We start from the raw sequence: 27,623 nt of genomic DNA, 5'->3' as shown, positions 1-27,623 counted from the left end.
GTATGTTTGCTAACTTTGTGTGCCTCATTAACCAGGGGCGAACAGATATCTACATATTTAGGCTGCCCAAAATATACTTCTCTCATATAATATAATCCCAGTCTCCAGAACTGACTCTTGTACCAGGGCAGCATTCTTCCATGAAGTCATCTGAAGGCAAAATAACGTCGCCCTTCGTTGAGTATTGACACTTGTGTTCAAAAAGCTAATTGGCGGTGGCCTTTAAAAAGATGAAGAGTGAAGGCGCGTACCCCTTTTTAGGGGGCAGAGGGAACACAGCATTGCTGGGGGGCCTTTGGAGCTAGAAATCTGCTCCGAGCAATGACACCACTTAAAAATACATTGCTGGCCCCTGTGTGAACTCAGTAGTGTCATCAAAACCTTCAGATAAAAATAAGATTTTCTTACTGTTTGCTCCTCACCCGCCCTGCCACCACCGTAGCGATGGCAGCAGCAGCCGCTTCTCCGCATTTGTTGTAATTAACGACGCACAAAGGAGAAACCCACCCAAACCATGACTGATCTTCAGTGTTCGTTTTTGGGCCCCTCATCACAAGAAGGACGTTGAGGTGCTGGAGAGAGTGCAGAGGAGGGAACGGAGCTGGTGAGGGGCTGGAGCACAAGTGTGATGAGGAGCGGCTGAGGGAGCTGGGGCTGTTCAGCCTGAGAACAGGAGCTGAGGGGAGACCTGATCGCTGTCTGCTACTGCCTGAAAGGAGGTTGGAGCATGGAGGGGTTGGGCTCTGCTCCCAAGTGACAAGTGATGGGACAAGAGGAAATGGCCTCAAGTTGCAGCAGCAGAGGTTTAGATTGGATATTAGGGAAAAATTCTTCACGGAAAGGGCTGTTGGGCATTGGAACAGGCTGCCCAGGGCAGTGGTGGAGTCACCGTCCCTGGAGGGGTTTGAAAGGTGTTTAGACGAGGTTCTTAGGGACACGGGTTAGTGCTGGAGTTCAGTTGGGTTATGGTTGGACTCAATGATCTTGAGGGTCTCTTCCAACCAAAGTGACTATGACTCTAAGAAGGCTGCAGATGTGATTCACCTCTGGCATACACCTTATTTTCCACTGCGAACTATACAAACAACCCAAGCCCGCTAAGAAGCTAAATGCATCCTGCAGCACACAGTTAAAATGATTTATTTCACTGACTTTCAGAACAGCTCGAGAAATAAACCCTGCACCGCATCCATCATATACTGCAGGACCCACCGCAGCAGGTCTGAGGCGGCAGGGAGGGGGCAACCCGTCCCTATCAGACAATGTGCGTCCTGGCATCAAGAATGGTAAAAGATTAAAGTCTTCAAACTGCTGAATGACCTTCTGTAGCGAGTATAAAACTTTCTGCATCGCCGATATTTTGGGGCAGCTTTCGCACCTGCGAGCAACAGTAGAGCTCTGACATAATGCATAAGAAGCAGAGCATCGATGCAGTTATTTATTAATGTCACCGATAAGAAAGAGCAATTTGCCGAGAGCGTCACCAGCCCCAGAGCGACACCAGCACCGCAGGAGAGCTGGGTGTGCACCATGGCAGGATGAACCCCTGGGAAACCAGGGGCAAATCACACCGGGAAATATCACAGAATCCCGGAATGTCAGGGGTTGAAGGGCCCTGGAAAGCTCATCCAGTGCAATCCCCCCATGGAGCAGGAACACCCAGATGAGGTTACACAGGAAGGTGTCCAGGCGGGTTGGAATGTCTGCGGAGAAGGAGACTCCACAACCCCCCTGGGCAGCCTGGGCCAGGCTCTGACACCCTCACTGAGAAGTTTCTTCTCATATTTAAGTGGAACCTCTTGTGTTCCAGTTTGAACCCATTACCCCTTGTCCTATCATTGGTTGTCACTGAGAAGAGCCTGGCTCCATCCTCCTGACACTCACCCTTTATATATTTAATAACCATGAATGCGGTCACCCCTCAGTGTCCTCTTGTCCAGCTCCAGAGCCCCAGCTCCCTCAGTCTTTCCTCACACGGGAGATGCTCCACTCCCTTCCTCACCTTTGCTGCCCCGCGCTGGACTCTCTCCAGCAGTTCCCTGTCCTGCTGGAACTCACGTGCCTTTGTTACTGTGGTACCTTTCCTGTGTCTCTGTGTCTCTGTGTTTGACCGGACGCGGTGCCGGCGGGCCCGGCCCGGCCCCGGGCGCACAGCGCGGCCGCCGCTCCCCGTCCCCGCCATTCGCGTCTCGGGGCGGCGCCCGTTGGCGCCACGTGACCGCCGCCCGTTGCTCGCCGGGATTTGAAGTCGCGGCGCCGCGCACGCGGCCTGCTGCTCCTCCCGCCCCTCCCGGCGCGCGGGGCGGCTCGCGGTACGTTACACCCGGGGCGGGACGGGACGGGACGGGACGGGACGGGACGGGACGGGGGGCGCTCGGGTTTCCTCACAGGGAGGGGCAATGGCCGCCTCCTCACAGCGCCGCTCGCCCCCGGCTGTCGGTGCCGCCTGCGCGGGGGTCACGGCCTTTCCCCCCTCCCCGCTCCCGTTGAGTTATGAGGTACTTCGGCGCGTGAGCAGAAATAACGCGTGTGTTTCTCTATATATAACGTGTGTATACATAGATACGCGTGTATATATAGCTGTGTGTGTGTGTATGGATACGTGTCTATATATACACGCACAGATGTACGTACCGTGGGGCCTGGGGCCGAGTCCCTGGGCCTTGTGTCCTGCTGCCCCCTCACAGCGAAACCAGATGCGTCAGCTAAAACGCGTCTATTTTATCCCTGTTATGATGTTTCCTGGCTCTTCTGTTACTGAAGAAGCCAGAGGATTGTTTTCTTCTGCATGTTGGCTCTGTGGATGCAGCGTCCAGAAGAGGTGGAGGGTTTGGAGGGTTGAGCGGCTGAAGCCACTGGGTTTGTTCAGCCTGGAGGACACTGAGGTGGCACCTCATGGTGGTTACAGCTTCATCACAAGGGGAGCAGGAGGGGCAGGTGTCGAACTCTTTTTAGTGACCAACGACAGCACCCAGGGAATGGCAGAAGATGTGCCAGAGAGGGTCAGTGGGACATGAGGAAAAGGTTCTTCACCCAGAGGTGCTGGACACTGAACGGCCCCAACCTGACAGTGTTCAAGAAGAGACTGGACAACGTCCTCAGACACCTGGTGTGACCTGTGGGGTTGTCCGTGCAGGGACAGGAGTTGGACTCGCTGATCCCTGTGGGTCCCTCCCAACTCGGGACATTCTGCGATTCTCCAGTGAAGCAGTTATCATTGGAAAACTGTGGCTGTTGAGCGCAGCAGCACTCACTGCTGCTGTGAAAAAATACTGCTTGTCATTGAAAAGGAAAGGGTATAATTGTAAGTGATGTGAGTGCAGAACGTTTTGCTGAGTAACAGTTTAGCCTATTCATCTCCTGACAGTGGGCAGTGTCAGTGTTTGGCCAGTGTCTTTGATTCTCAGAAATAAACACTGATTTGCAGGTGTACAGCTTACTCACACTTTATTTTTCCTTCTACGATGTCTTTAGTTTCTTTAAAATTATATTTCTCTACCATGCTGCCATAGCTATATTGCAAGATACCTTTTAATTTTTTTCTCTTTGTGTATTTGAGAATAGTTTGTGTACACGTAATAGTACTGCTAATGTTTTTTCTTTTATGTTTAATCCAGTATGATTAAACATAATCCAGTATCCAGTATGACTTCCTACTTTTGTGCAGTTGTATTTTCAACAAGTTTTGAATTGGAAACTGTTAAATAGCTGCAGGTGTAGCCAGCAGAGTTTTAGACATGATCCAAATACAGGTCCTAATCTTACTAGTATTTTATATATTACTGTTTGCAGAGGCACTTATCTAGCTTTAAACAAAAAACGGCCATCTCTTATTTATCATTTTTTCTTTATTCAGGTTTACGGTAGATGTAGAGTGATATTTGTTCTAATTGAACGTTTTGTTAATACACTTACGCTGTTCTGTTTCTTACAGAATTGGTGAGAGAAGAGCTTGCTTTTGAATGAATATTTATCGCGTGTTAAGAAACAAGTCAGTAAACCCAGCCCGAAGCTAATGTCGTCAGAAACGCCAACAGAAAGTCCAGAGGTATCAGCAGAAAATACCATGTCCCCCGAAATTCCTGATGTAGAAGAGAAGGTGAAGTCAAGTGACAACCCAGTAGAAGAACGGGAGGCCGGCTCAGACAAGAAAGAATGCCTGGAGCCCATGTCTAAGAGACAAAGGAAGAAGCTATTGAAACAGAAACAGTGGGAAGAACAGAAAGATCTACGCAGGTATGGTTTCCTAGGATCATGTGTAGTATTTAGTGCTAATGATAAAGATTTGTCGGCAGAATTGCACATAGGTTGCTTTAGCAAATAAAGGCAGTTGAACGAGTTTTTTTCCGTGCCAGGTTTAAAGCAGTAGTCACAGGCTACTCCATCTACCTATGAAGAAGCTATAAAGGTAAGCATCTTCTCTTCATACTAGAAATGTTCCTCAACTTGAAGAGGATATCAGGAGGGATTCATACTCATATGTCAGAAGAGACAAATGATGTGTGGCCTTGTTCCTTTCTGAGTGGGCTGCGCCCTCTTTCCCTGGTGCTGTCAAACTTGGTGAATCTTACAAAGGCAGTGAATAAGAAAAAAATACTTTGACACATTAAATGGTGTGCTATAAGTTATGGTGACTTATAATCTGTTAAAATAGTTTTGGAAGATGGTATCACTGTGTTGTTGAGAGAAAGCAGATCTGCAAATGGTCGTGGTTTATCCTAGTCCTGTTGAACGTGAAGTGTTCCTTCCAAGGCAGTGGCTGTTAAGGTGTCTGTCTCTGAAATTTGATCTCCCACTGCCCACTTCCATCAGGGGAACAGGGAGAAGAAACAATTGCTTTAAAAGCCTTTTGAAAAACTGCAGTGAAACAGGAGGTAAATTGCCTTTCACATTCTGACACTGCAACTTTGGCGATTGTTTTGATTGCTTCTGTTATGAGGCCTGACTGGGAGTGCCCTTAAATCCGTTAAATCCACTGTGACTCCCACTTCATTGAATTTGTGTCACATGTTTGTCTTTCATAGGTATATACAGAACTTCACAAAGACAGGGTCTGTGTTTCGTGCTGGGACGAGCCTAGCACAGATGCAAGCAATAGGATAAGTTTAAACTATCACAGTCATCAGACAGCCACCTTGATCATAGAAGCATGCATTTATGTGCCTAACATGTACCTCAGCAGATTGGGCAACGCTTTTTGAAGGTTTATTTGGTTTTTTTGTTTATTTAGGCAGAAACGGAAAGAAAAACGCCAGAAGAGAAAACTAGAACGTCAGTCAAAATTGGACTCCAGTAACGAAGGGAATGACAGAAAGCGTATGCGAAGGGAAGTTGTTCCTAGTACGCTTCGCCTCATCGTGGACTGCAGCTTTGATGACCTGATGGTGCTAAAGGTAAAAGAAACTTGCTCGTCACATACAAATGTCGAAGGGTTCTCCAGTGATGGTGTTGATGCAATGTCAGAGCACAAAAGACAGATAAACTTGTAGAGGACAATTAGTGTGTTTCAGACCGTGATGACTCCCAGACCTGCTTATGTCACTTGCTGAATTTTTTAGGATTTAGAATGTACCCTTATATAAGTTTGCCAAATATTTTGTTTGCCTTCATGGAGATGCTGCAAGTTGCTTGATTCCAAAACCAGGAATACAAAAAGTTTGTGCCATGCTTTCGCTGTGAAGTTAGATGCACTTCTGCCTCAGAACGCTTTTGCTAGAGGGGGCTGCGAATGCCACATCTAGGTGCTTTCTCTTTCGAAGTGGGTTTGAGGGTTTGAACTGCGTTAGTAAGTATCTGTGGAAGCCCTTGTTAGGCCTGATGTAAAATCTGGCACTTCTGGAGGTGTTTATGAAGAGTGAAGCGTTCTAAGTGAAGATGGTTGTGGCCTTTAGCGATGGGGTTTCTCTAGTGTCTGTAAAAGCTTGCATTGCAATATTGTAGTTATAAAGCCTAGTTTAGGTTCAATCCTTTGGAGATATCAAAACATTCTCAAAGCATTACATGATTCGGAGCAATATAATGATATTTCATCTTAAAATGGGAATCAGTTATATTTACAAAACACTGCATTTGGGTCACTGAGAATAAAGCTATGTAAATTACCTTATGAAAACCATAATTGGCTAAAAATTAAGTCTGCTGCATTTTAAATAGTACTAGTTCACTGTTGTCCGAATTATCAGGTCTAAATGCCAGAGCCACCCACTAAATTAGTTGCATTGTTCTGGGGGTCTTCAGGTTAATTATGCATCTTAATTTTTCTTAAATATATGTTGTATTTTCTTAGCATTTTCCCCGAGTATTGTCAAAGTGATAAATCTGCTTGATTTCTCAGATTAATTTTGAGCATGTTATTACGTATCATTAAATCCCAGTGATTTTTGTTTGATTGCTTGGTTTGTTTCCTGGAATGATGCAAATCAGCCACATGCATAGAGGTGTCTAAACACACTCTTGTGGAAGACGCGTGTGTTTCCTTGTCAGCATAACACCTTCAAAATGGCTGTTTTGAGGTCTGATGTCCACACTCTCTCAGCAGTCACTTTTGCCAGTTAAAAGCTTCCTTTTTCTCTCTTTAGCTTCTGACTGGCTCATGGTAAAGCATTTTGTGGTGGTCTGTCTGAAGGACTATGTAAAAACAAATTGTGTTGTATACAGGATGTTAAGAAGCTCCACAAGCAAATTCAGAGATGTTATGCAGAAAACCGCAAAGCATTTCATCCCGTGCAGGTACGTTTAAACAACCTGAGCACTGACTGTATTGCCATGTACAAAGCATGTGAGAAAGGCAGCTGCGACCCAAGTGGTCAGAACTGTAGTAGAAAAAAAATATATTGAAGCTGCCTCTTTTTAATGAGAAAATTACTTTTATTGTAATAGATTTATTTTTTCAACCCATGTTATAATAATCTCTATATTTATGAAAATGTATGTGCATGCAGATGAAGAATGCCAGATACTGGTGTGTCAGTAAAATGCTGTTGATACTCATTTTAATCTGTGACAGATTAAAAAAAAATTGCCTAAGTGTGTATTTGTCTTTTAAATTTATCACTAACTGTATAAATATGGTATTAGTACCATTTTCAAATAAAAATAATTAAGAGTTTGTTAGTAGTTAAGAGTAGAAAAAGTCTTCTACAGAGAAGAAACAGATTGACATATTAACATTTCAGTGTTTTGTACCTGTTGGTTGTTCTTTTTGAAGTTTTACTTGACCAGCCATGGAGGACAGTTGAAAAGAAACATGAATGAAAATGACAAAGGATGGGTGAACTGGAAGGTGAATAATTTACTATGTCTATAAAAAGAAAAAAGATATCATGTTAATAGTTGCCAACAAGGTCGTTAGCTGTGAAGGACCCGTGCTTTTTCCACATGGGTTTTCCTAAGACATCGGAACAATAGCATTTTAGTAATAGCTTGGCTCTTTGTGCTTTTAGTTAATTTAACTTAAATAAGCCAAACCAGCTTGTCTTGAATCTAGATTTGATTTTTTTGCTTGAAAAACCCCACACATGCCCATTTTCACCTGGTTTTATTGAATAGATTCCATTCTCTGATAGACTGAGCAAGACTACTTGATTTAGGCAGCTCTGGCAGTTCTCTGTCGTGACAAGTGCTCTTTCTTTTCTTGGGGAAGAGTAAGACTTTGAATTCATGAGGTGATTCTCTTGCATGCATCTTCATTTCCATTATGTTGCCTCTCAACACTGAAGTGTTCTTTAGAGAAGTAGCTTGTCTTATAGTCAAACTCATGTTGTTTTTCCTTGCTGTTAAACCAGTATTCCAACAGCTTCAAATGAAGAACACTTTGTGTGAATAAACTGTTCTACTTTCAGCATGTCTTGTGCAGGGCATAAACCTCTTGTATCAAGCAAGTTAATGTTGACTGTTTACTTCTGGTTTCACTTTTTATGGAAAGGTGGGTTTGAAAATTATGTGGACCCCTAGCAGAAATTGCATAAAATCACAAGATTTTTAAGGATTTGTAAAGTGATTTTGGGGTTTCAGAAAACTTCCTGATGTTTTTATGAGTGAGTGTTGTAGACACTGTGGATTAGTTATGCAGAGGTTGATCTGCAATATGCTTATGTACCTAAAAATGAAGGAGGGAGGGGGAATGACTGCATACTGTTGGATTTATGTTTGCTGTAAAGCTTGTCCAGGAATTCCTCAGTTGAATGTAACTTCTGTTGGCTACCTCTTGAGGATATCCAAATTAGAACAGAGCACTACAGTGAGCTAATAAAGAAAGAAGACCTGGTATATCTTACCTCAGATTCCCCGGACGTTCTCAGTGAGCTTGATGAGAAGAAAGCTTATGTGATTGGAGGGCTGGTGGATCACAATCACCACAAGGTAAACTTTGGATGTGTTTCTTTACAGATCTTTTTTGGCACCTTATTTGATATTAATGCTGTTCATGTGTAAACTGACAAAAATAAATAACAAGAAAACTTATGCAAAAAATACTTCAAAAAATTTTGAAGAAATGAGGAAAAAACCCAACTTGTGGTAGCAGTGGCTTGTGTTCCCCAGTGCAGACATGCTGAACTTTTTAGGATTTTATCTTTTGATTTTAAATATAGGAATGGAATTCATAACACTGCTCAGCTTACTGAGGGCTGTATTTGCAGACAGAGGGGTTTGGTTTCTGTTCATGCACTTGTGTGTGTGTGCGTGCACTTGTATGTGCACGTGCCCAAATATAGATAAAGAACAGCGCTTGAATCTTGGGTGTCCTTTTTTAATAAGTTTGCTTGGCAGGAGAACTTGGCTAAGTAACAAACATGCCTGGGGATCTGGTTCCATACCTGTACATGGGATCGTGCTGTGTGGACCTGGAATGTCATAGAGAATGCAGCTGGGAAATCAAAGCACTGTTACTGCTTTTCTTCAAAGGCCCTCCTGTGTAATTTCTGGTGACATTGAAATTTCAATGTGATGCTAAAAAAAGGGATGGATCCTAAGCCTTACCAAATGGTACTTCAATACTTAGTCCACAGTTAAAGGCTAGGAGGGAGTTAAAGCAGATCCTTTATGTAGTCATGGTATTAATTGTTTACACATTTTTAAAGGCGAGGGGTTTCATGTGGTTTTGTTTTGTTTTTTCCCATCGTGGGCACAGGACTTGCCAGGTTTTAAAAAACACAAGCTATTTTTTTTTATCCTTTTTTTAATCCTTTATTTCTCTCAAAAAAATACCCAGTTACTGCAATCTGAGTAACTTTGTCCTTAAGCATAAATACACCTTTTAAAACGGGCTCTGGCTGACACGTTCTAGAGCTGCAGCTGCACGAACAAGGTTTATTTACCATCTTTTTGACCATACATCACAGTCTGAGGTATATCCAAAGTAGTAATGTTTCCAAAGGTAGCCCTTGAAGCCCTTGTCCAACTGGGGTAAATTTCCTTTTGTAAATATCTTTGAAAGCAACATCATGGCAGCACTGCCAAGACTCTTGCCAGAAAATGATACTTGTAGTGATGTGTATGGGCTGATCTGAAATGGTCATTCTTAGTCCAGTTGTTTTGGTGTCTTTCCTACAGGGAATTACTTACAAAAAAGCTGTAGAGCAGGGAATTGGTCACGCACAGCTCCCGCTTGGAAACTTCGTCAAGATGAACAGTCGCAAAGTATTAGCTGTCAATCATGGTAAGTTTTAAGTCACACAATAATGATGTTATTATAGAATATACCTGTGATATTCAGAATCTGAACCCCTAAAATGTACACTATAGTGCAGATACCTAATTATTGTTTTATTATGTTACTATTTCTTGAATCTAGTTGCCTTTCGGATACAGTAATTGCTCTGACTTTTAAACATTTTAGATATGGTTGAAGGTAAAGGATGGTGTCCTAGCCACTGAGAATTGCACCTCCTATTCTGTTGGCTTGTCTCATGAGTATTTTTAGCATTCTTACCATCCTAGTCTTGTTTCCAGGCTTAATGTATAAGTGAGTAAAATGTTGGGAACTATCCCATGTATTGTATCCCAGGGGAGGATAAACATATGTGGACATTTTTGTTTAGCAGTAACTACTTAGGTAGCTGTAGACTCTCCTCATTTGGTATCGGCAGTACTCCATGTGTTGAGTTTTCATAACTGTATTTTTACCTGGTTTCCTGGTTCTGATTGAAGTACACAATTACTTAACCAAGGCTTGAATCCCACTCTTTTAAAACTTTTTGTTTTATTATTAGATTGTATTTTAGCATCGTTAAACAAAAATACTTGCAAAATGGAGCCTACTCAGACCTTTATGGAAATTTTTGACATGGTGTCCAAGTCTTTCTTTTGCTCCACTTGAGTTTCTTTTATTTGATCTTACCTTGCTTTATTTAAAATTTATTTTATTATGTAACTCATTGTTTGATGCTAACTTAATTTTTTTAAAATGTAATTAGTAGTAGTATTAAAACTTGTCAAAATCCATGTATATGTAAGATCGTACACATTTCTAAAACTTGATTTTTAAATGTTGCTTTATAAATGCAGGAATAGAACTTTGTGTTATTCATCACAAGTTATGATAGCTGTAGCTTTCTGCTGGATTTTTTCTGCAATAATCTTATACTGACCTCTAGTGTCAACATTTCTGCAGGCTGTCTTGTACATGTTTAAGCACTGGGTGTAAATAGGATCACATAGAGGCTTTCATTCATCTGCTTTAGGGTCTTGCATATATTTCTTCTGCCAGACTTTTATGTACCTGATTTCAATGCAGTTTGGCAAGATTTCATTTGGTGTGAGCTTGTCTTCCCTTGCCCTTCTAAAAGATTTTCAAATTGTGTTTGAAAGGCTCTCAATAGATAGACCCTATTTAAGGTAAAGATTATTGTAGAATAATAGAATAGTTTGTGTTGGAAGGGACCTTCAAAGCTCATCTAGTCCAGCCCCCTGCCATGAGCAGGGACATCTTCACCAGCTCAGGTTGCTCAGAGCCCCATCCAGCCTGGCCTGGGATGTCTCCAGGGATGGGGGATCCACCACCTCTCTGGCCAACCTGTTCCAGTGCTTTACCACCCTCAGTGTAAAATTGTACTATATCAGTATTTTGCTTAAGGTTTTGGGGCAGGAAAATAAAAACAGCTCCACCACCAAAAGCAGAGGTACATTTAATATTTGTAATTAAGTCTCTGGTGTGTATTGTAACCCTACTAGCTCACCACCTAAACCCAAAAAGACAGCTTTCATGAGAGGTGCTACTTGGCATGAGTAAGGTGGACAGAATCAAGATGCCTCTCAGATCTCATACTACACATTTTGTGTAGGTGAGAAGATGATTTGCACTGAGGTTTTTGTATATTGCTGTTAGTACATCCACCTCACTGCTCTGTGTAATTGCTCACCCTGTTTTGCTCTGGGTTCCCACCCTCAATGCAGCAGTTGAAGCTCGGAGAACACAGTACAGGCTCAACAAATGAGACTCTGGGACGTGCCTGGTCCCTGTGGAACTACTTTTGATAGGTGTGAATTTGCACAGTCCTGTAGAAGAAGAAACTATTTCTGAACTGCCTTGTCAGTCCTCGAAGCGCTTTAATTAAATGGGCCCTCTGGTGGTGGCAGATTGACTGCGTTTTTAACTGTGGAATTCACTTGTTTCTTTTTACCTAATAATTTATAATCTCTCTCTTGGGATTGAGTCTCTATATATTTCCACAGGTAGTTCAGTGGCTGCATTGCCATGTTAAAATGGCATGAGGAACACACATATGTGTGAAGTATTTGATGCTAGAAAACTGAAAAGCCATAAGGTGATGGGTTTTTTTAAATTCAATCTGGAATTTTAAAACTTGGAAGATTTGAGATCCATGTAAAACACTGTATGCAAAACACAATGGCAGTGGTAGCTGAGAGAGTTTGTTTCCTGCTGTTCAGGTTTGTATCCCACAGCTAATGCTTGTAGTGTATATCACAGGACCATATTGCTCCAGTCCAGTCTGCAATGATGTCTACCAAGTGTTCTCGCTGCCTTTTTCTGTCCTTGCCTAATATTTTTGTTGCTATTGCAGCCCATCATAGACACCTTTCTTCTCCTGTGGAAGCCACTCTCCATCAGTTCTGATTCTACTGTGCAGATAAAGGAAGGTCCAAAGCAAGGGAGAAGAAATGTGTTTCTTATACTCTTGTCGTCTCTTAAGCCAGCATTTTTGCTGCAGATGCTTTCTGCAGCAACGTAGAGTGCTATTAATATAGTCCTTTGAGAGCTCATACCTTCACAGTACATTTCAGGTGAATAACCTGCTTGGTGAAATGGGCAGCTCTTCAGCAGCAGTGTCACAGAGAGCAGCCGGCTGTTCAGTAAACCTGGATCCAGGAAGCCTCTAGTAAATGTGACACTTGTGTAACTTGACTCTGAGCTCTATGCTGCTTCTCCCTTTCTGAGCGCCTGCCTAACCCTGTGGGAGGTTGGGTTTTTTTTTCCCCTCCACAGCTCCTTTGATCCTTTCTCATATGCTGTCGCTTGGCATCAAGAACACATGTGCTGGGTGCATTCTTTGGTGCTGTTAGCACTATTCCTGTAGCCCCAAGCTTGAAAAGCCACCCTTCTGTCCTAGATTTGTCTTCCAAGTCTGGCTTACCAGTTGTAGGGTCCCCTCCTGCCTTCCCTGCTGCTGTTGAGCCACAGTCTGTGTTGAGAGATGTTTTGGATAGCCTGGGATTTTTCTAAATAAGAATTTGCCAATTCATTTTCTATGTAATGCAATTTGGAGCTATTGTCAATTAGGAAAGTTTTAGGAGCTGAAATAGGAGGAGTAGGAAGGTGACTGTATGGTTAGCATAATAGAAGAAGCAAGAGAGTGTCACAGAATTGGAGAATAATAAGGATTTTTACCATAATCTCAGATGGAAGTGAAAAATAAAGCTAATTATAATAGGTTTTAGGAAGACTTTGGGCTGACCGTATGTTAGGGAAGGCGATGAAGTCATTGTTGAAGTGCATCCACAGCAGTATTCCTGTCCAACATGGGAAAGCATTAGTGCCTCTTCAGAAGGCACTGGTGAGACCTGAAGTGCTGGGGGGACATTTCTCTCTGTCTCTGAAAGAAGTTGATTCAAACTGGCCACTGCAGAAAAGCACTGCTGCAGCAACTGAGAGAACAGAGGGTTTGCCTGACAACTGCACACTCAGTGCGCTTGGCTTTAAACCGCAGCAGTAGCAGAATTGCCTCGTCTGCTTCTGCCTGTACTTTATCAGCTTTACTCTGACAATGCCACAACTGAATGCATGTAAACCTCTGTAAAGATGGATTTGGGGGTGTGTTCCTATCAGCAGTTCACTTATCTCCCTGCAAGAGAGCTGATGGTCTTTCTTGATGTTGCAGTGTTTGAGATCATCCTTGCATACCTGGAGAAGAGAGACTGGAAGGAGGCCTTTTTCAGTGTCTTGCCACAGCGGAAAGGGGCTGTTCCTTTGGGAGAAGCCAATGACCCGTCCAAACATGCTCTGTCTGGAAAAGAAGATCAAGACAATGACTCGGACAGCAGCGAAGCTTCAGAATGAGAAGATGGGAAAGAAGAGACACACGGTTCATGGGATGAAACTGGGATGTGCAGTAATTACACTTCAAAGACCATCTGCTGCCCTTGTAATACTGAATTGTCTCAGTACTCACAGTTCTACAGTTGGCCCAGAGCTGTTTGTGGACACAAAGGGTAAAGATAAATGCAGGTTTTTACCCTGAAACTTCCATATTAATAGCTTTAAACAAACAAACAAAATTAATGGTAAATGCAGAATTTATGTTGTTTCCCAAGGAAGCTATTTTTTTTTTTTAATATATACCAAGTTGGGTGTATTACCCAAGAGCATTGGTAGTTACTATTTTAATGTATGCATTCTCCATTTCTGCTCTAAGGTTTCTTAAAAGCAGTTAATGACAAGTGTTCCTGTGACCTCAAAACCTGCTCCTGCTAGTGCCTGTTGCAAAGTGTCCATGACACTCAAAAAATAAAGAAAAAAAGAATCTGTTTTTTCTGAGCATTTCAGCAGACGGTCACAAGCAACTGAACGGCCTTTATCAGCTGAGCCACACTGATTTCTGTACCATGTTTAGTCAGCCGGGGTCAGTAGATGAAATACGACTGTGGAGTTAAGCCAGCGCTTACTTCGGCTTGAGTAGGATGGAAGTCTGCACAAGTGCCTTGGCTGGCACGTGGCGCACGTTAAGTTGAGGTGACACAATCCATTTTGATTACTCCTTGATCCTCTTAGCAAAATTTATCACACAACCTCAGAACAATACTGGGAGACAGGAACTCTTTCTGACAAGTCACTTGCTCAGTTTCTGTGTACCTATTTTATCATACGATCCTCCATGTATTGCCTGTCAAATATTTTTCCTTTTAAAAAAAAAAAAAGTCATAGTCTCCATCTTGGCTGGATATTCTGACTCAGTTTGTTTCTAACTGACTTAAGTGCTTTTTGCAAGCAGTTTTGGACCAAGTGCAGCTTTCACATAGGTTGGCTGAAGAGTGTAAGAACATGTCATCATAGCTGTTGATCTTTGCTGAACTGGAATCAGAGGGCTGATCCTGTATGATTTGGCTTGTATCCATTTTTATTCCTCCCTCTGTTGCGATTGCTTTCAAATGGAAACTAGAAGTGGGATCCCTGCAGGTCTCTAAGGTCTGTAAAGGGTTGGCAACCAACCGGTTTTGACTCTATGCACTCACTGCACTTCTCTCTATACTTTCCAAGTAACTGTAGAACGCTGCTTCTGGTACAAGTATGGATTGTGGTTTGATGCTCAAGTAATGTGGGTTATTTTTTATAAAAGTATTGCTGTTTTTATTTCTGTAACAAAAAGTGCAGCATAAGTATACCCACCATGTATTACACTCATTCTCGGCTATAAATGTTTAAAGCAGTGAAATTACAAGGAGTTACATCTTTACAGCTGAGGTTCTGCGTGTTAATGCACATAGCACCTATTAAACCTGAACTAAGACTCTTCAGTCTCTTTAAGACTATTTCATACATGTGCCTCATTTACTCAGGATTGAGAGTGCAAGAGCAGGTTGCACAGACAAACTGGGGACTTTGGAGATCTTCTGAAAGAAGCCAAAAGCATCTTATGGGATTGTTTTGTGCCTTAAAACACAGCCTGAGCCTGTCTTACATCTTTTCCAGTTAAATTAGATAAACACGCACCCCCATGTGTGTGCACTTGCTTTTTTTAAGTCAAACTGTTCAAATCTGAAGCTTACCTGTCTATGGAGAAATAGAATAAAAGGATGGTCTGGTTTGTTGCTCTTGGAAGGTCCTGGTGCTAACTCCACCAAGTCACAGCAGCTTGGTGAGTAGCTGTTTCCTGTTCATCTGTGTTGCTTCTCCAAATCAGCTGGTCTCAATCAGCTTGTCCTCACTGCTGCCTTAACCAGTAGTCGTCACTGCTGCTGTTTATCTTTTCTGCTAACCTGATGAGGTGATACGAGGCTGAAGCAAACCTGTTGCCACGACCTGTGTCCACAGGATGCTGTCCTCAGGATGTGGTAACTGGTGGGGTTTTGGTGGGCACAGCCCTCTGACTACTGCTGCAGTCCTTTCAGTATCCTACAGTTCTGCAGCCATCTAGAAAAGGCTCTTCTTGGCAGAAGTGAACTTGGACTGATGAGACTCCAAGCTCTTTTCTAAGAGCTTGAGATGCTTGGCTGTTCATTGGTGGAATTACCAGCACTAGACACAATCATACGAGAGTACAGTGGTGATTTGCTTTCAGGCACCTGTCTGGAAGTTGTCAGGGAGAAGTGATGGTGCGAGACACCCTGAAGGACCATTCTTGCAATGAGTTCAGTGTAAAGTTATTGATGAAAACAGTTGAATTGGTTGGAGAACATGAAAATCACTCCAGCATCAGATCAAGTGCGAGAAACTGAAACTCATTTGTGAGAGGCTGAGAGAGTAGCTTGTGAAGGCAAGAGGGCTCGTGCAATTTGTGACACCTCCAGTCCCTGCCAGGATGCCACAGCTCATGGCAGACCCAGAAGGCAGATCTCCTGTCTTTCCAGCATCTATTTGCAATGAGAAAACAGATTTCACCCCGATCCTGAAATACATACTCTGAATTTCACCTGCTGTGTCTTTTTTTTCCCTCCCCACCCCTGAATGTTCCTGGTTGTCCCTGTGAAGCAGGACATGGACTTCCCAAGTAGTACCTCCTACCTCTGCAGCAATGGACAGCTGTTTGAAAGCGGTCGAGTGACCAGGAATCTGTATCATGGCATTTGTGGGAAATTACAGGTGTGTGGCTTTCATGTTCATTTAATTGTAGTGAGGGACCCCTAGGCATCCTGCATCTGCCATTTGGTTTTCAGTATTTTTAATCTATCGTGGTGCAGGGAATATGTGTTAGATATTTTTCGCTGTTGTTTAATATAAAACTGGTGCACGGTGGGTTGGGGAAGACAGTTCAAACCTGATTAAATTGTTTAGTCCAGGTGTTTGATGTGATTTTTTTTCTCTCTGGAAGATGCTGTTAGTGTGTTTCTCCTACCTTCCTTCCATCATCAGATAGAAACAATGTGTTTCTTTACTCACCTACTGTGAATAAGTTATGCAGTAGAGTTGATAACACTCAATGTTATTCTAGTGCTTTTTATTCTTAACTGCTTGCTGAAATTGTTTTAAGTGCTGTACAGCTACCTGAGCTCAAGTCCAGGGTGTTTTTCTGAAAGCTCTGAAGACGTACTCATATTTAGTTAAAATGATAAAGCATATAACTCATACTTATTTGTGTGTTCATTGAACAGTGCAAAGACTTAACGTATTTATTAAGTGGGCCAGATCTGCAGTGACAGGGTAACCTCTCTGAAGAGCAGTAAGTAAATACTTGCAGACAAATATTGGTTTTCAACCTGGGCACTTCGCAAAGCATTTAGAAATACTTGACATGGCTGCGTGCCTGTTTAAATTGGTGTGCTATCCAAACCTTCTCAGTAACGGCAGACCGATCCTAAAGACTGCAGACTCCCAGCTGTTGGGGGTAGGGACAAGTGATAGTTCAGAGATGTGGCATCTAATTTCATTACAGGACATTACAAGCTGCCTCACCAGAGTAGTCTTAAGAGTTTTTCAGTCTCTGCTGCACCCTGACGTGGCTGTAAAATCTGCTTCAGCTCCTCCTGCTAGAGAATCCAGATCACAGATGAAACAGACAGGTAGGACAAAGTAAGGAGTCAGAGGACATGCACAACTTAAGTTTAGGATGAAAGCTGGGTCTTGGGATACTCCTCTTCTGCAGTGGGAAGTGGGAACGGAGCTGGTAGTTGTTATTGTAGGCATGATTTGAAGACAGGGCTTTTGGAAGGAGTACACTGAGCTCTGCCCTGAGCTAAACTCCCCTTAACACTGTGCTAACAGGATTTTTCTCCTTCCCCCTCAAACAGCCAGAAGTTTTGAATGAGCCTGTCTGCACTGAATAGTCTTGCTCTGGAAAACAAAAGGAAGTAGGGTCGGTTTATCACCTTCCTTTGGTTTTGTGAGAATAAATTGACAGAGGTATGTTTAAAACAGATAAACCCCAATTCTTCTACTTTCACGGTTCACTCATAAGGCCTGAAAAAGGGCCAGATGCGTCTCTGTCATTGTTGGCCTCTTTCAATGGCTTGCGGTTTGCATAGTGGTTTTAATGTTCGTTTGGTGGTGTGCTGTCCATGTCCTGTCTCCCCCCAGCATTGGATACTACAATTTGTGGTGCTTCTCTGCTAATAACGAGAGCTATGGAAGCAAATTGTAGCTTGCTGCAAGGCAGACATCTGCAGTCACTTTGCAAGCCAGATTTTGAAAATCCAAGGTCTTATTTTCTCCCAGGGCCTTGGGCTTGACGTGCATCTCTGCAGACTGCGTGTGTGTGTGGGCCCCTCTTTTTACCCCAGCATATCTGTGACCACACAGTCAAGTCTGTACACAGGAGTTCTTTGTGCAGGCCTGGCTGAGTCACACACAAAGATGAATCTGATGCCAAAAAGTGTTGCCTCAGTCCTCTTTTTTCATTTAGCTTACTTCTCGTGTACCTGCACAGCATGGTTTGGTTGAATCACTTGAGGACTAAATATAACAAGCATTAAATTATTTTAATGGAGAGTCTGAACAGATATCTTTATCTATATAAGTGCTAAGATTACATATTTCTCTATGTGAAGGGGACTGGGAGATGATTCAGTGGCTCTGAACAGGGGGCTCCAGTGAAGGGGGGTTTGTGTTGTCTGGGTGTGGCTGTGGCACAGGTGAGACTTAGGCAGACTGTGAAGCAGCACGGTCTCTTGTTTCCATATCGCTTTCTCAGTTGCAGTTCTTCCCTGGGAGCTGTGGGGCTGCTAGTGCTAGACCTCTGATTCTCAATGTTGAGAGCAAAAGACGCTGTTTCTCCTTTGCTGGAAAACATTTTGAAAAAGAAAGCTGTATATTATCAGGCTAGACTTAGCGTTATGTTAGACTGGTTTTGCAGCTGAGAGTATGGAAGCTCATTGACTCTAGCAAGGAAGCCTCCCTGGACACTGCTTTGAAAGCAGAGATTGGTGCTTTGGAGGCTGCTTCTTTTTCCTTCTTGTTCTTATGTAAGATTACTTTTCACCCACACCTCCTGTAGAGTTGTAAACAATAGTAAATGCTGGTAGCATTAGAGCTGGCATGACTGGCTTTGTTAAAATGATAAAGTACTCTGGGACTGGCTTTTGTTTCCTCTGTGTGCCTCAGAAGGGACACAAAGAGGTGACAGTGGTGTTTCTTGGGAGTACCAGTTGGTGTGTTGCCCTGACTGGGTAGAGGATGCAAAAGTGGTAGCTGAAAAAATCTGAGAAAGCCTGATTTAGCAGGCAAAGAGTGAGGGACATAGATTAGGTGAGAGAGCAGATGGAGTTCATTGGCAGATGGAGTTTCAGCTTGTGTATAACTTACAAGAGCTGATTTTCCTGAAGAGATGAAATCAGTACCTCTTGCTGCTATATATGTTCTTTCTAGCAAGAGGCAGATGGAGTTGTACACGTCCCTCACCTTGCTCTATTTCTGAGGAGAAGGTTTATATTAATGTCATACCAAGAGAAACCAATGGAGTGGCTGCAAGAATAGAGTGTCTTGGGTATCTAACTTTTAGACAACTTATTATAAATTCAGAGTTCAGATGTAGTTTGTCATATTGTCACTGAATTCTATGATTCTAATTTGGGTCCTGCTGCAAAGATAAAAGAGCTTCTGAATATTCACATTCCCTGTGCTGTTTGGTGACTGCCATGGTGTTTTAACATTTACAATGTCCGTTACTCACAGTTTTTGTGTTTTGACTTGCCACTGTTTCTCTCGACGAAGACCTGAGTGAAAAAGAAAGAATTTCTATCTGTACAACTAGTATAAACTGTGCGCTGCAATATACAGGACAGCACCCCCTTTTCTCAAAGAGGTTTCAAGTGCTCCTAAAACTTTGTGATGTTCCTATAATAACTACATTTGTATCAAAGAGTGTGAAGTTGTTTGTAGTGAGGAGCATTTTTTAATTAAGGCTGTACATGATCAACTTCAATTACGAAGTTGCATTTTTCACGGAAGGAGAAACCAGAACTTTGTGATTATGAGGTTTAGCTTATCCCTAATCCTAGCAACCTCACTGCAGATTTTACCTGGACTGACTCCTTATCCTTTCTGGACTTCTCTGAAGAGGAGATAAAGGCTTTTGCAGACTCGGGCTCCTCATGGTCTCTGCTGTACCTTCCTTAGAATTCAGCATGCCTTCGTCAGTTGGCTCTGAATAAATCAGCCTGAATATGTCATCTTTCTCTGAAATGTGAAGATAGCAGAAATTTGATTAAAGTTCCCACTTGCTGATCTGGATGTTTAGGGGTGAATTCGGGAGCTCCCTTATCTCAAAGGGCTTAAGGACATAAGAGAGACATGTTCCGTTGGCTTTCTGCCTTCCCCCAGCAGCCCAGAGCTCTAGTGCGCTGAGGTCTGAGTGACTGATTTCTGTGTGCTGTCACCTCAGGGATCAGCATGGCCACAGCTGGGCCAAGCACACTTCACTGCATCCTTTCACCTCAGCAACCCCACTCAGTTCAGGTCTATGAGAATTCCAGGGCTTTACACAAATGTACAAGAGTGTGTGCTTTTCAGAAACAGACGCAGATGTTTGTTACCTTTTTCACTTGCAGTTGCGAACCATTTTTGGATCTTGGTAAGCGAATCTGTCTGCAAAATTTTGCTGAGTTTTCCCAGCACCTGGAAGATGTATATGATAGTTACCATGAAGGAAGAGAAGCTGATTGGTGACAGTTTACACATTTGTTTTAGTTTAGCTCTGGCTGCACGAGTGCTCAGTTTTCCAGCTGTGCAAATTGCCCAGCCCAAGATGTCCCATCCGTTTTGCCGCAGTGTGAGCTAAGGATGCCAGTCTGCAAAAGGTGATGTTGAGTGGGTGCTGTGTACACGGCACTTGAGAGATGCAGGAAGGAAATCCTAAGCAGCGGTTACTGTACATAAAGCCCCTCATGTGTGACATATGATATTTACAGGCTGTTTTTTGGAGAACAAGTTCCAGCCTGTGTGCCAGCTGCATTGCTCCCCCAGTGACAGCCAATAGCAGCTCCCACTTAGATGGAAGGAACTCAAGAGGAAATGCTAAATTCAAAAGTCAGTAGACTCCAAACTGGGGCAGCAGTGGGAGGGAAATCTGACCACTAAAGTCTCACACCATCCTCAAGAGCAATAAAAAGGTGCAACATTGTAGGAAGCCATATACTGTAGCACTCATGTCTTACTTTTCTTTCCTGATCCAGGTAGCTCTGGTCAGAATTCACGTTCTGGATGTGAGGACTGTAATGCAGGTTGATGAATGGACACGAAGACTGGATGTGAAATGTGATGTGCATTCCCTGTCTTATTTGTGGGTTGTGCAGAGGCTTGGAATTGTTTTTTCAAAAGCTTTTGCAAAGTAGAAAACAATGTGTAAAGGAATGGCTGGACTCCATTCAAGCAGCAGTTAAACGTGGTGTAAAGTATATGACTGTCATTTCAGTGGCGCCCAATGACAGGATGAAGGGCAACAGGCATGGACTGAAGCACAGGAGGTTCTGTCTGAATATGAGGAGACACTTCTTTACTTTGAGGTGCCAGAGCCCTGGACCAGGCTGCCCAGAGAGGTGGTGGAGTCTCCTCTGGAGACATTCAAACCCACCTGGACACCTTCCTGTGTGACCTGCTCTGGTGACCCTGCTTTAGCAGGTGGGTTGGACTGGATGATCTTCCAAGCCCAACCATTCTATGATTTATTCTGTGCTTACTTTAGTCACCAGCGAGGTATGCAGCAGAAAACACATCTAAAACTTACTCTGTTGAAAATAACCACCTATAGGTTAATTTTTACAGCTATTAATATGCAGTCACTGATAATAACAGATATCCATGGCATAATATGTAACATTGAATGAAAGTGAAGCTAAGTAGCTACTAATGGAAATTAGATGAGGAAGGGATTAAATCTGGGCCTCTCTGGTCTGTTTGCTTTTCCATTATGGGTTTGTGGTGTGCTGCTGAGCCACAATGCTTCAGTTCTGTGTGCAGTCTATTAAAAGCCCACGAATCAAAATGTGATTGGCAGAAGGTTCTGTTTGTAAGTACAGAGAAAGCGCAGAAGGCAGCTAACAGCTCTTAAGAAACAGCAGTTTTGTGAGTATTATGGCAGTATCTGTCTGCTATGTAGTTATTTTGCAGCCAAACTACAGTAAATATAAAGAACTGTGTTCTGCGTGTATAAGGGAACAGTAAAAATAAAGCATGGTCTTTACTATACCCAGCTCAGGAACCAAAGAGCGACATTTAGACAGACCTCAGCTACCCAGTTGAAATAGAAAAGTTAGGACAGAGTCCTAATTTTTAGCATCTTTACTATAAAACTTCTTCATAGTGCCCTCTGCTGTCCAGTACCAGTGCAGCAATACTTGTGTTCCCTTTTTCTCAGGAGCGTGCAGTGCAGTGCTATTTTAGCCCTCAGGTCTTGTACGGTTGCAATAGGGAAGAGAAGTAGCTAGACAGCCTGCAGCTTGAGAGCTATTGCAGAAAGAATCCTCTGCTGGAATTCATGAACACAGCTGCAAAATTGGATCTAAACCCCAGTGTGCTGCTAGTACAAAAGAGTATCAGCAAAAGTAAAGCTGTTGGCAGTAACTAATCTAAAGAATCTTTGTGTTATGAGGCAGGAGACTTCTGTGCTTGTTTGTTGTATATTGTAAGATTTTTCCTGAGCAGTTTGAAACAAAGTGATTTTATTTTTCCTGTTTTCATTGGGTTGGACTGTTTTTCTTGCTAACGAATCACAATGACGTTACAGAGCTGCAAGTTACAGTTTAATTATCACCCTACTTGACACCATCTCCCTTCCAAGCTCTCCTGGCCTACACAGGGGATCCTCACGTTCCTCTTTTTGGTTCTGCGCTGTCCTTTGCAGCCTGAAACTGTCAATTCAGGTAAAGTGCGAGAGTGTCAAACTAAAGAGCTGTGCCTTTTTTTCCCCTTACCTTTTCAAATGAAGGGGTATTTTGAGTTATTTCAGAAACATGCGCACGTCCTTCTGGAAATCAAGAGGCAGAGTGTTTTCTCAAGTAGAAAAGAAAAGGCCATAAGATGTACCTTATGTTATATCAGGGTGGGGGGCATATTTAATTACAAAAATGCACAAGCTGTATTTTAGGTATCTCTAAGTGGGTTTATTTCTTTTGTTTGTTTGTTTTTACTACCTCACATAGTACAATAATTCAATTATTTGCCTAAGAAGTCTGAATAAAATACTAGAAAGAGTATATGATATATGCTTATAGTGCTGTGTAACCACTACTGAGGAATATTTTTTATGGATGTAATAATTGCTGATAATTGTGAAATTATTAGACGTCTAGTAAGGATATAATCTCTAAAATCTATAAAGATGCAAGGGTAATTAGTGAGGAGAAATCTTGTAAGATGTGGTGACTAACACATATAGAAGGGAATAAATACTTGCGCTTTAACTATATGTTCATTGCCCTGTGGTCCCTTTACCCGGGATGGCACAGTGCCCTGGCTGAGACCCAGCTGCGCCTTCAGCAGCTTGGGTTCCTCTTCTTCTGCTGTATCATAGGGCAGTTTGCAGCCTGTACTCACGCGTACGGGACTCTGGAGTGCGTAACTCCCTCCGCACAAAGCCCTCGAGCTTTGGGAGGCAGCGGTTGGCAGATGTGTTGCTTGTGGCGTTTCCAGTTAGCACACGTTCTTGATGAGCTTCTTGCTTGGGGACGCCTGTGTCACCAGCAGATGGGTCTGCTCTTGAAAAGCTGGTTCTTACGAAACAGATCAGAGCGTTGTTTATTCCTGTGCAAAAAACAAAGGATACACTCTTTACTGCGATAAACACATACAGTACATTTTGCAGGTCATAATACAGGGCTTACGGAATGGTGTGTAAATAGTGAATAAACTTGGCATACTTGAATGGATGGCAGAGGGCTGTGAGCAGTCTGTTACAGAGGATGATGTGATCAACCACAACCTGAACAGTGATGATATTCTGGATAAAATCTGAAGAGCCCCCAGGTAAAGTGAAGCACACTCATTTAGCAATGCCAGTCAGGAGATAAGTATCATTCTTCTGCCTCTCTTAAAAAACATGTGGTTTTCAATAAGAGTCACAGCATTCAATGAAAAATTAGAATCCTCCTTCCTTAGCCAGAGTAAAAGAAATTTTATAAACAACCACCCTTTTTTAATCATTAATGTAAGTCAGATTGGATCTAACATTATCAAGAGGCGGTGCTATTAAACAGCTGATGAGGTTTTTCAGAACCTTGATTCTTTTTAGTATCTGACATAAGAAAAATATTAAGCAGAAAGTAATTATAGCTAAACATTATGTTGCTGAGAGTTCAAAGATATCCACTAAATTAATCTGGCTAAGCCGTGTAAGACTTTGGTCTTTGCTGTTTGTGGTCAGCTTGTCTTTTTTACCAGGTTCTACATAAAGAGAAGGATACAAACACAAATACGTATTTTATTTTGTATGTGTTCTACATTTTTACTTGAGGGACATTATATATATATATATATGAACACATAGACACACAGAATTGTGTATGTTGTATGCTGGGTGGTCAGTCTAAAAGGAAGAGTCCTGCTTTGTTCCTTCAAAGGCATCCCTTCTGAGAGGCAAGCAATTCAGTTTTATTCAGAACTGATTTGGTCCTGGATCACCCTTCATCCCTTATGACAAAAGTTATATCACCAATTCATCAACTACCAATCCCAACCCTGATGCAATATCTACTTATTCTAACAGTTCCCAAAGAACTTGGTAGAGATATTTTTCCCTGCGTGACCCTTCTGTGCCTTGTGCAGTGTAAATCTGTCCGTGTCTCAACAGTTTTCTTTCAGCTGCTGCCAGAAAGATGTCTTTGTGCAAACATTCAGGGTCGGCTTCTGAAACAGAAGCCCATCCCTAGCAGTACTGTTCCTTCTGCTGATGCAGGTGGCACGCTGATTTTGGCTGTATTCCTTTCAGGGGTAGGCAGAGTAATCACAGCGAGATGTAGCACACAGCACGGTGGTTTTAAACCACCAGGTTACTCTTATTAAATGCTGCATTGTGTGATACGTTGCTTCTGGAAAGGTACAAGAGTTACTTTGCTGAGAGTGAAATAGAGAAAATCATAGTGACAACCTGTCTTCAGTGTTTACAGTACAGTTGTGAGCACAGAAGAGGAAGAAATTATTTTAGCTTGAAAGAAACTATTTTAGCTTAAAATAAATCCCAAACAGTTGTCTTGGTGAAACAGTTTCAGTTCACTGGCATTTCTCTTTGTGCTTGCCAGGGCAGTTGTCCAGCCCCTCAACAGTTCTCACCTCTGATGTGACGGACCATCTTAGGATGGGGGTTGTTCCTGGAGTCGTAGTACATTTCTGCCGAGCAGCCGGACTGAGAGTGCTGCTGGTCCTCCCACATGTTGTGCTTGAACTGAGGTTCATACACTGACTGGAAATGGGTATCTGTGTGTAACCTGTCTTACTCTCTTTCTGCAGAGCAGGTTGGCTCTTCTGCTGATTGCCCGAGGCCAAACGCTGGAGGTGAAGTAAAGAACACGAACTCACATAGAATGGAAGGTAGCAGAAACTTCCAGTTACTCTTTTTCCTGTTATTTTTATCTCTTCCACGTACAATTTGGAGAGGCTCTAAGCACAAGAGAGTGGAAGCAAGTTACCTGCTGCTCCATTCCTAAGTAGTTATCTTGGGCAACTAATGCTGCTCGTGGGCACTTCCCAGCTGTTTTTATTTCCTGTTCTGCTCTGGAGCTCAGCTGCTCATTGTGGTGCATATCTGAGACCTTTTAGTGGTAACAGAGTATATCAAAGCAGGGGGAGTGAATTGCTTTCTGACTTGTGACAAGAAGTGCAGGGACAAGTGACGATGGCAAAAGAGACATCCAGGCCTTTTTAATGTTTGTCTTTACTAAGGGCTGTGTATGCAGAGAGGCAGTCCCATGTCTCTTAATGTTTGGTATCTCTTATAGATTTTGGTTTAGATTGAATAATAAACTAGTAGCTAATATTACCATTAACTTAGTGGGTTTTTGTTGGCTTGGTTTGGTGGTTTTTTAATTTGTTTTGTTTGGTTGGTTTTGTTCCTCCTTTCTTACAGTAGCTGTCGCTAATGTTCACAGTGTTCTGTGCCCCTGGCACTTGCTTTGGATACTCAGTACCATAACGTCTAAGACTGGGAACAAACCTCCTAAGAATGGCGATTTATTGAAGGCACCTTGCGCATTTCACGCAGAGGATTTAGCTGATCTGTTTCTTGATTATCCAGAATTAAGTATATCAAACTAAGAAAATCACCTGTATGAGCTGCTGGCTGTAAGAGCCTGGATGGGCTGAGAATGGAATAAGCATTTGTAGCATATTATATAGCCTATGTGGGGAAAAGAGGGCTGGGGAAGGACAGGACATCTTTGGAAGCAACCTTTAATGTTCTGCGGGGTTATATTTTTATTTCATAACTATGCCTGACCAGGGGAAAAGCTCAAGTGAACTGACAGATTTCGCAATGTGCACAGAAAGTCAACAGACACGAGGAGGCTTGCCCATCTGAAAACAAAAAGTATAAATTCCAGAGTTGAAGGCCTTGTGTTAAGAACATCCTATGCCCTGGCAAACCAGCCAAGGCAAGGTCAGTGCATGTTGTCCATGGATTATCACATTTCAGTGCACGAGGAGGCAGAGTGGAAGCTACAGGTCACAGAAATGGTTTGTAGCTTATGGCAACCTCATCCTTTTTTTTTTTTTCCAGTTTAAAATACCTGTATCTCCTGATATCAGAAGTGAAAATACACGTCTTCTGATTTTGGTTGTAGTGGATTGATTGAATAATTGAAATCATGAAAATGGCTATTTTGTGTAACATCCTGGTTGCATTTGTGTTTCTCAGCCAACTTTTATAACTAGCTTTTCTAAAGCCCTGTGATTTTTTTAAGTGTATAGTACATACCATAAAATATTCTCTCCGTATGCTTAAGATTAAATGCATACTCAAAATAGTTTATACTTGTAGGAACTTGTAGGAACAGAATATACTTTATTGTTTTTCTGGGGCTTCTGATTTTCTACATAATCCTACTTATGTTTTTATGTTGCTTACCTATAAATGACTAACTATAACAGGTTTTTAACAATGACGTTCATGTGGGAGGGTGCTCTTCTATACTAAATTGTTTAGTGGATTTTCTTTGTTAATTTAAACTGCTTTATGAAATGTACTTATAGAATCTCACTAAGTTATTTAGCAACCTCAAAGAATTATATACAGTCATTGCTGGTACTCTATGTTTTGGGGATGTTAGGGGTGTTACTTTACCAAAATAGCAACTTTCACCATGGTTAATAGTTAAATCAGTAAAGTTAAATGCAGCGATACCACAAACAATTGGACATTTGGAAGGTATTACCAGCCAGCACTGTCATTTTTATATTGTAGAAAAAATCACACCAAAAATGTTGTTATTACAGTATGCAAAATACTTAAAGACTTACGAACAATGTGTACGGCAGTTATTTAGAATAGTCTTATATCTGACCGTGCTAACGGGCTCTCGAGAAAAAATGTAACTTGTGGTATTTCTTGTTTTTTCCCCAGTTCTCAGTCGGTACCCGCAGAGCGCTTAAGTGTTGGTGTGACGGACAGTGAGGTCTCGCTACCTGAAGAGCTGTAGGTGATCTCCTTCCGGGCAGGACGCCGGGTCGGCAGCACCTCTTTGCTGGTTGCACAGGTAACGCTCTCCCTGTTGTAGGCACCCACGTCTTTCTGGGGTTGGGGTCTGTAGCCAAGCGAGGGGTGGCTCAGCTGGTCTGCACTGGTGATGCAGGGAGGCTCTAGAACCGCTCCTGTTGATACGGCCGAGCTGCACATCGCCATGGCAGCCGCATCTTTCCCCTGTCGTTAGCTTGTGTGCCTCCAGTTCATCCTTTATGTTTTTCACACTCCTTTTAACGTGAAAAGAATACTCTGATTTCTGTAGAGAATTAATATTTGCATGTGGACACAGGAAAAAAAATAAAGGCTGTGCATAGGACTGTAAAATCACTTGACCTTGAGGTGTTGTGTTCA

The 27,623-nt window shown here is 42.6% G+C and overlaps 2 protein-coding genes across 5 annotated transcripts in view; one reads left to right on the top strand and one right to left on the bottom strand.

Moving 5' to 3' along the window:
• The first annotated feature begins 2,243 nt into the window (after positions 1-2,243).
• The window catches only part of TRMT10A (tRNA methyltransferase 10A), a 28,213-nt gene continuing 2,833 nt past the window's right edge, over positions 2,244-27,623 (top strand). Inside the window, exons 1-9 of one of the 4 annotated variants that reach the window (XR_013922129.1) lie at positions 2,244-2,312; positions 3,935-4,236; positions 5,231-5,393; positions 6,658-6,729; positions 7,208-7,282; positions 8,212-8,361; positions 9,553-9,658; positions 13,338-13,668; positions 27,153-27,285. Coding sequence is in view for 2 of the 4 variants with exons in the window: in XM_080344473.1 (XP_080200599.1) it covers positions 4,016-4,236; positions 5,231-5,393; positions 6,658-6,729; positions 7,208-7,282; positions 8,212-8,361; positions 9,553-9,658; positions 13,338-13,516 (966 nt within the window). In the remaining 2 variants the exon portion in view is untranslated. Of the gene's footprint in view, positions 2,313-2,480; positions 2,528-3,934; positions 4,237-5,230; positions 5,394-6,657; positions 6,730-7,207; positions 7,283-8,211; positions 8,362-9,552; positions 9,659-12,233; positions 12,339-13,337; positions 14,989-27,152; positions 27,286-27,623 lie in introns of those variants that run through there. The other 3 variants (XR_013922130.1, XM_080344473.1, XM_080344474.1) reach the window with 3 other exon arrangements.
• On the bottom strand, positions 17,557-24,968 carry LOC308039726 (uncharacterized protein C4orf17 homolog; the record flags this gene model as incomplete). The annotated part of the gene is made up of 5 exons (XM_080343329.1): positions 17,557-17,569; positions 19,627-19,783; positions 20,140-20,221; positions 23,175-23,344; positions 24,869-24,968. 5 exons carry the CDS (start codon positions 24,966-24,968, stop codon positions 17,557-17,559), a joined length of 522 nt encoding a protein of 173 aa, XP_080199455.1.

This window comes from Nesoenas mayeri, assembly GCF_963082525.1.
Source record: "Nesoenas mayeri genome assembly, chromosome: 4".
Lineage (NCBI taxonomy): Eukaryota > Metazoa > Chordata > Aves > Columbiformes > Columbidae > Nesoenas > Nesoenas mayeri.
The sequence above is the reverse complement of the archived record's forward strand: the minus strand, read 5'-3'. Positions and strand labels throughout refer to the sequence as shown.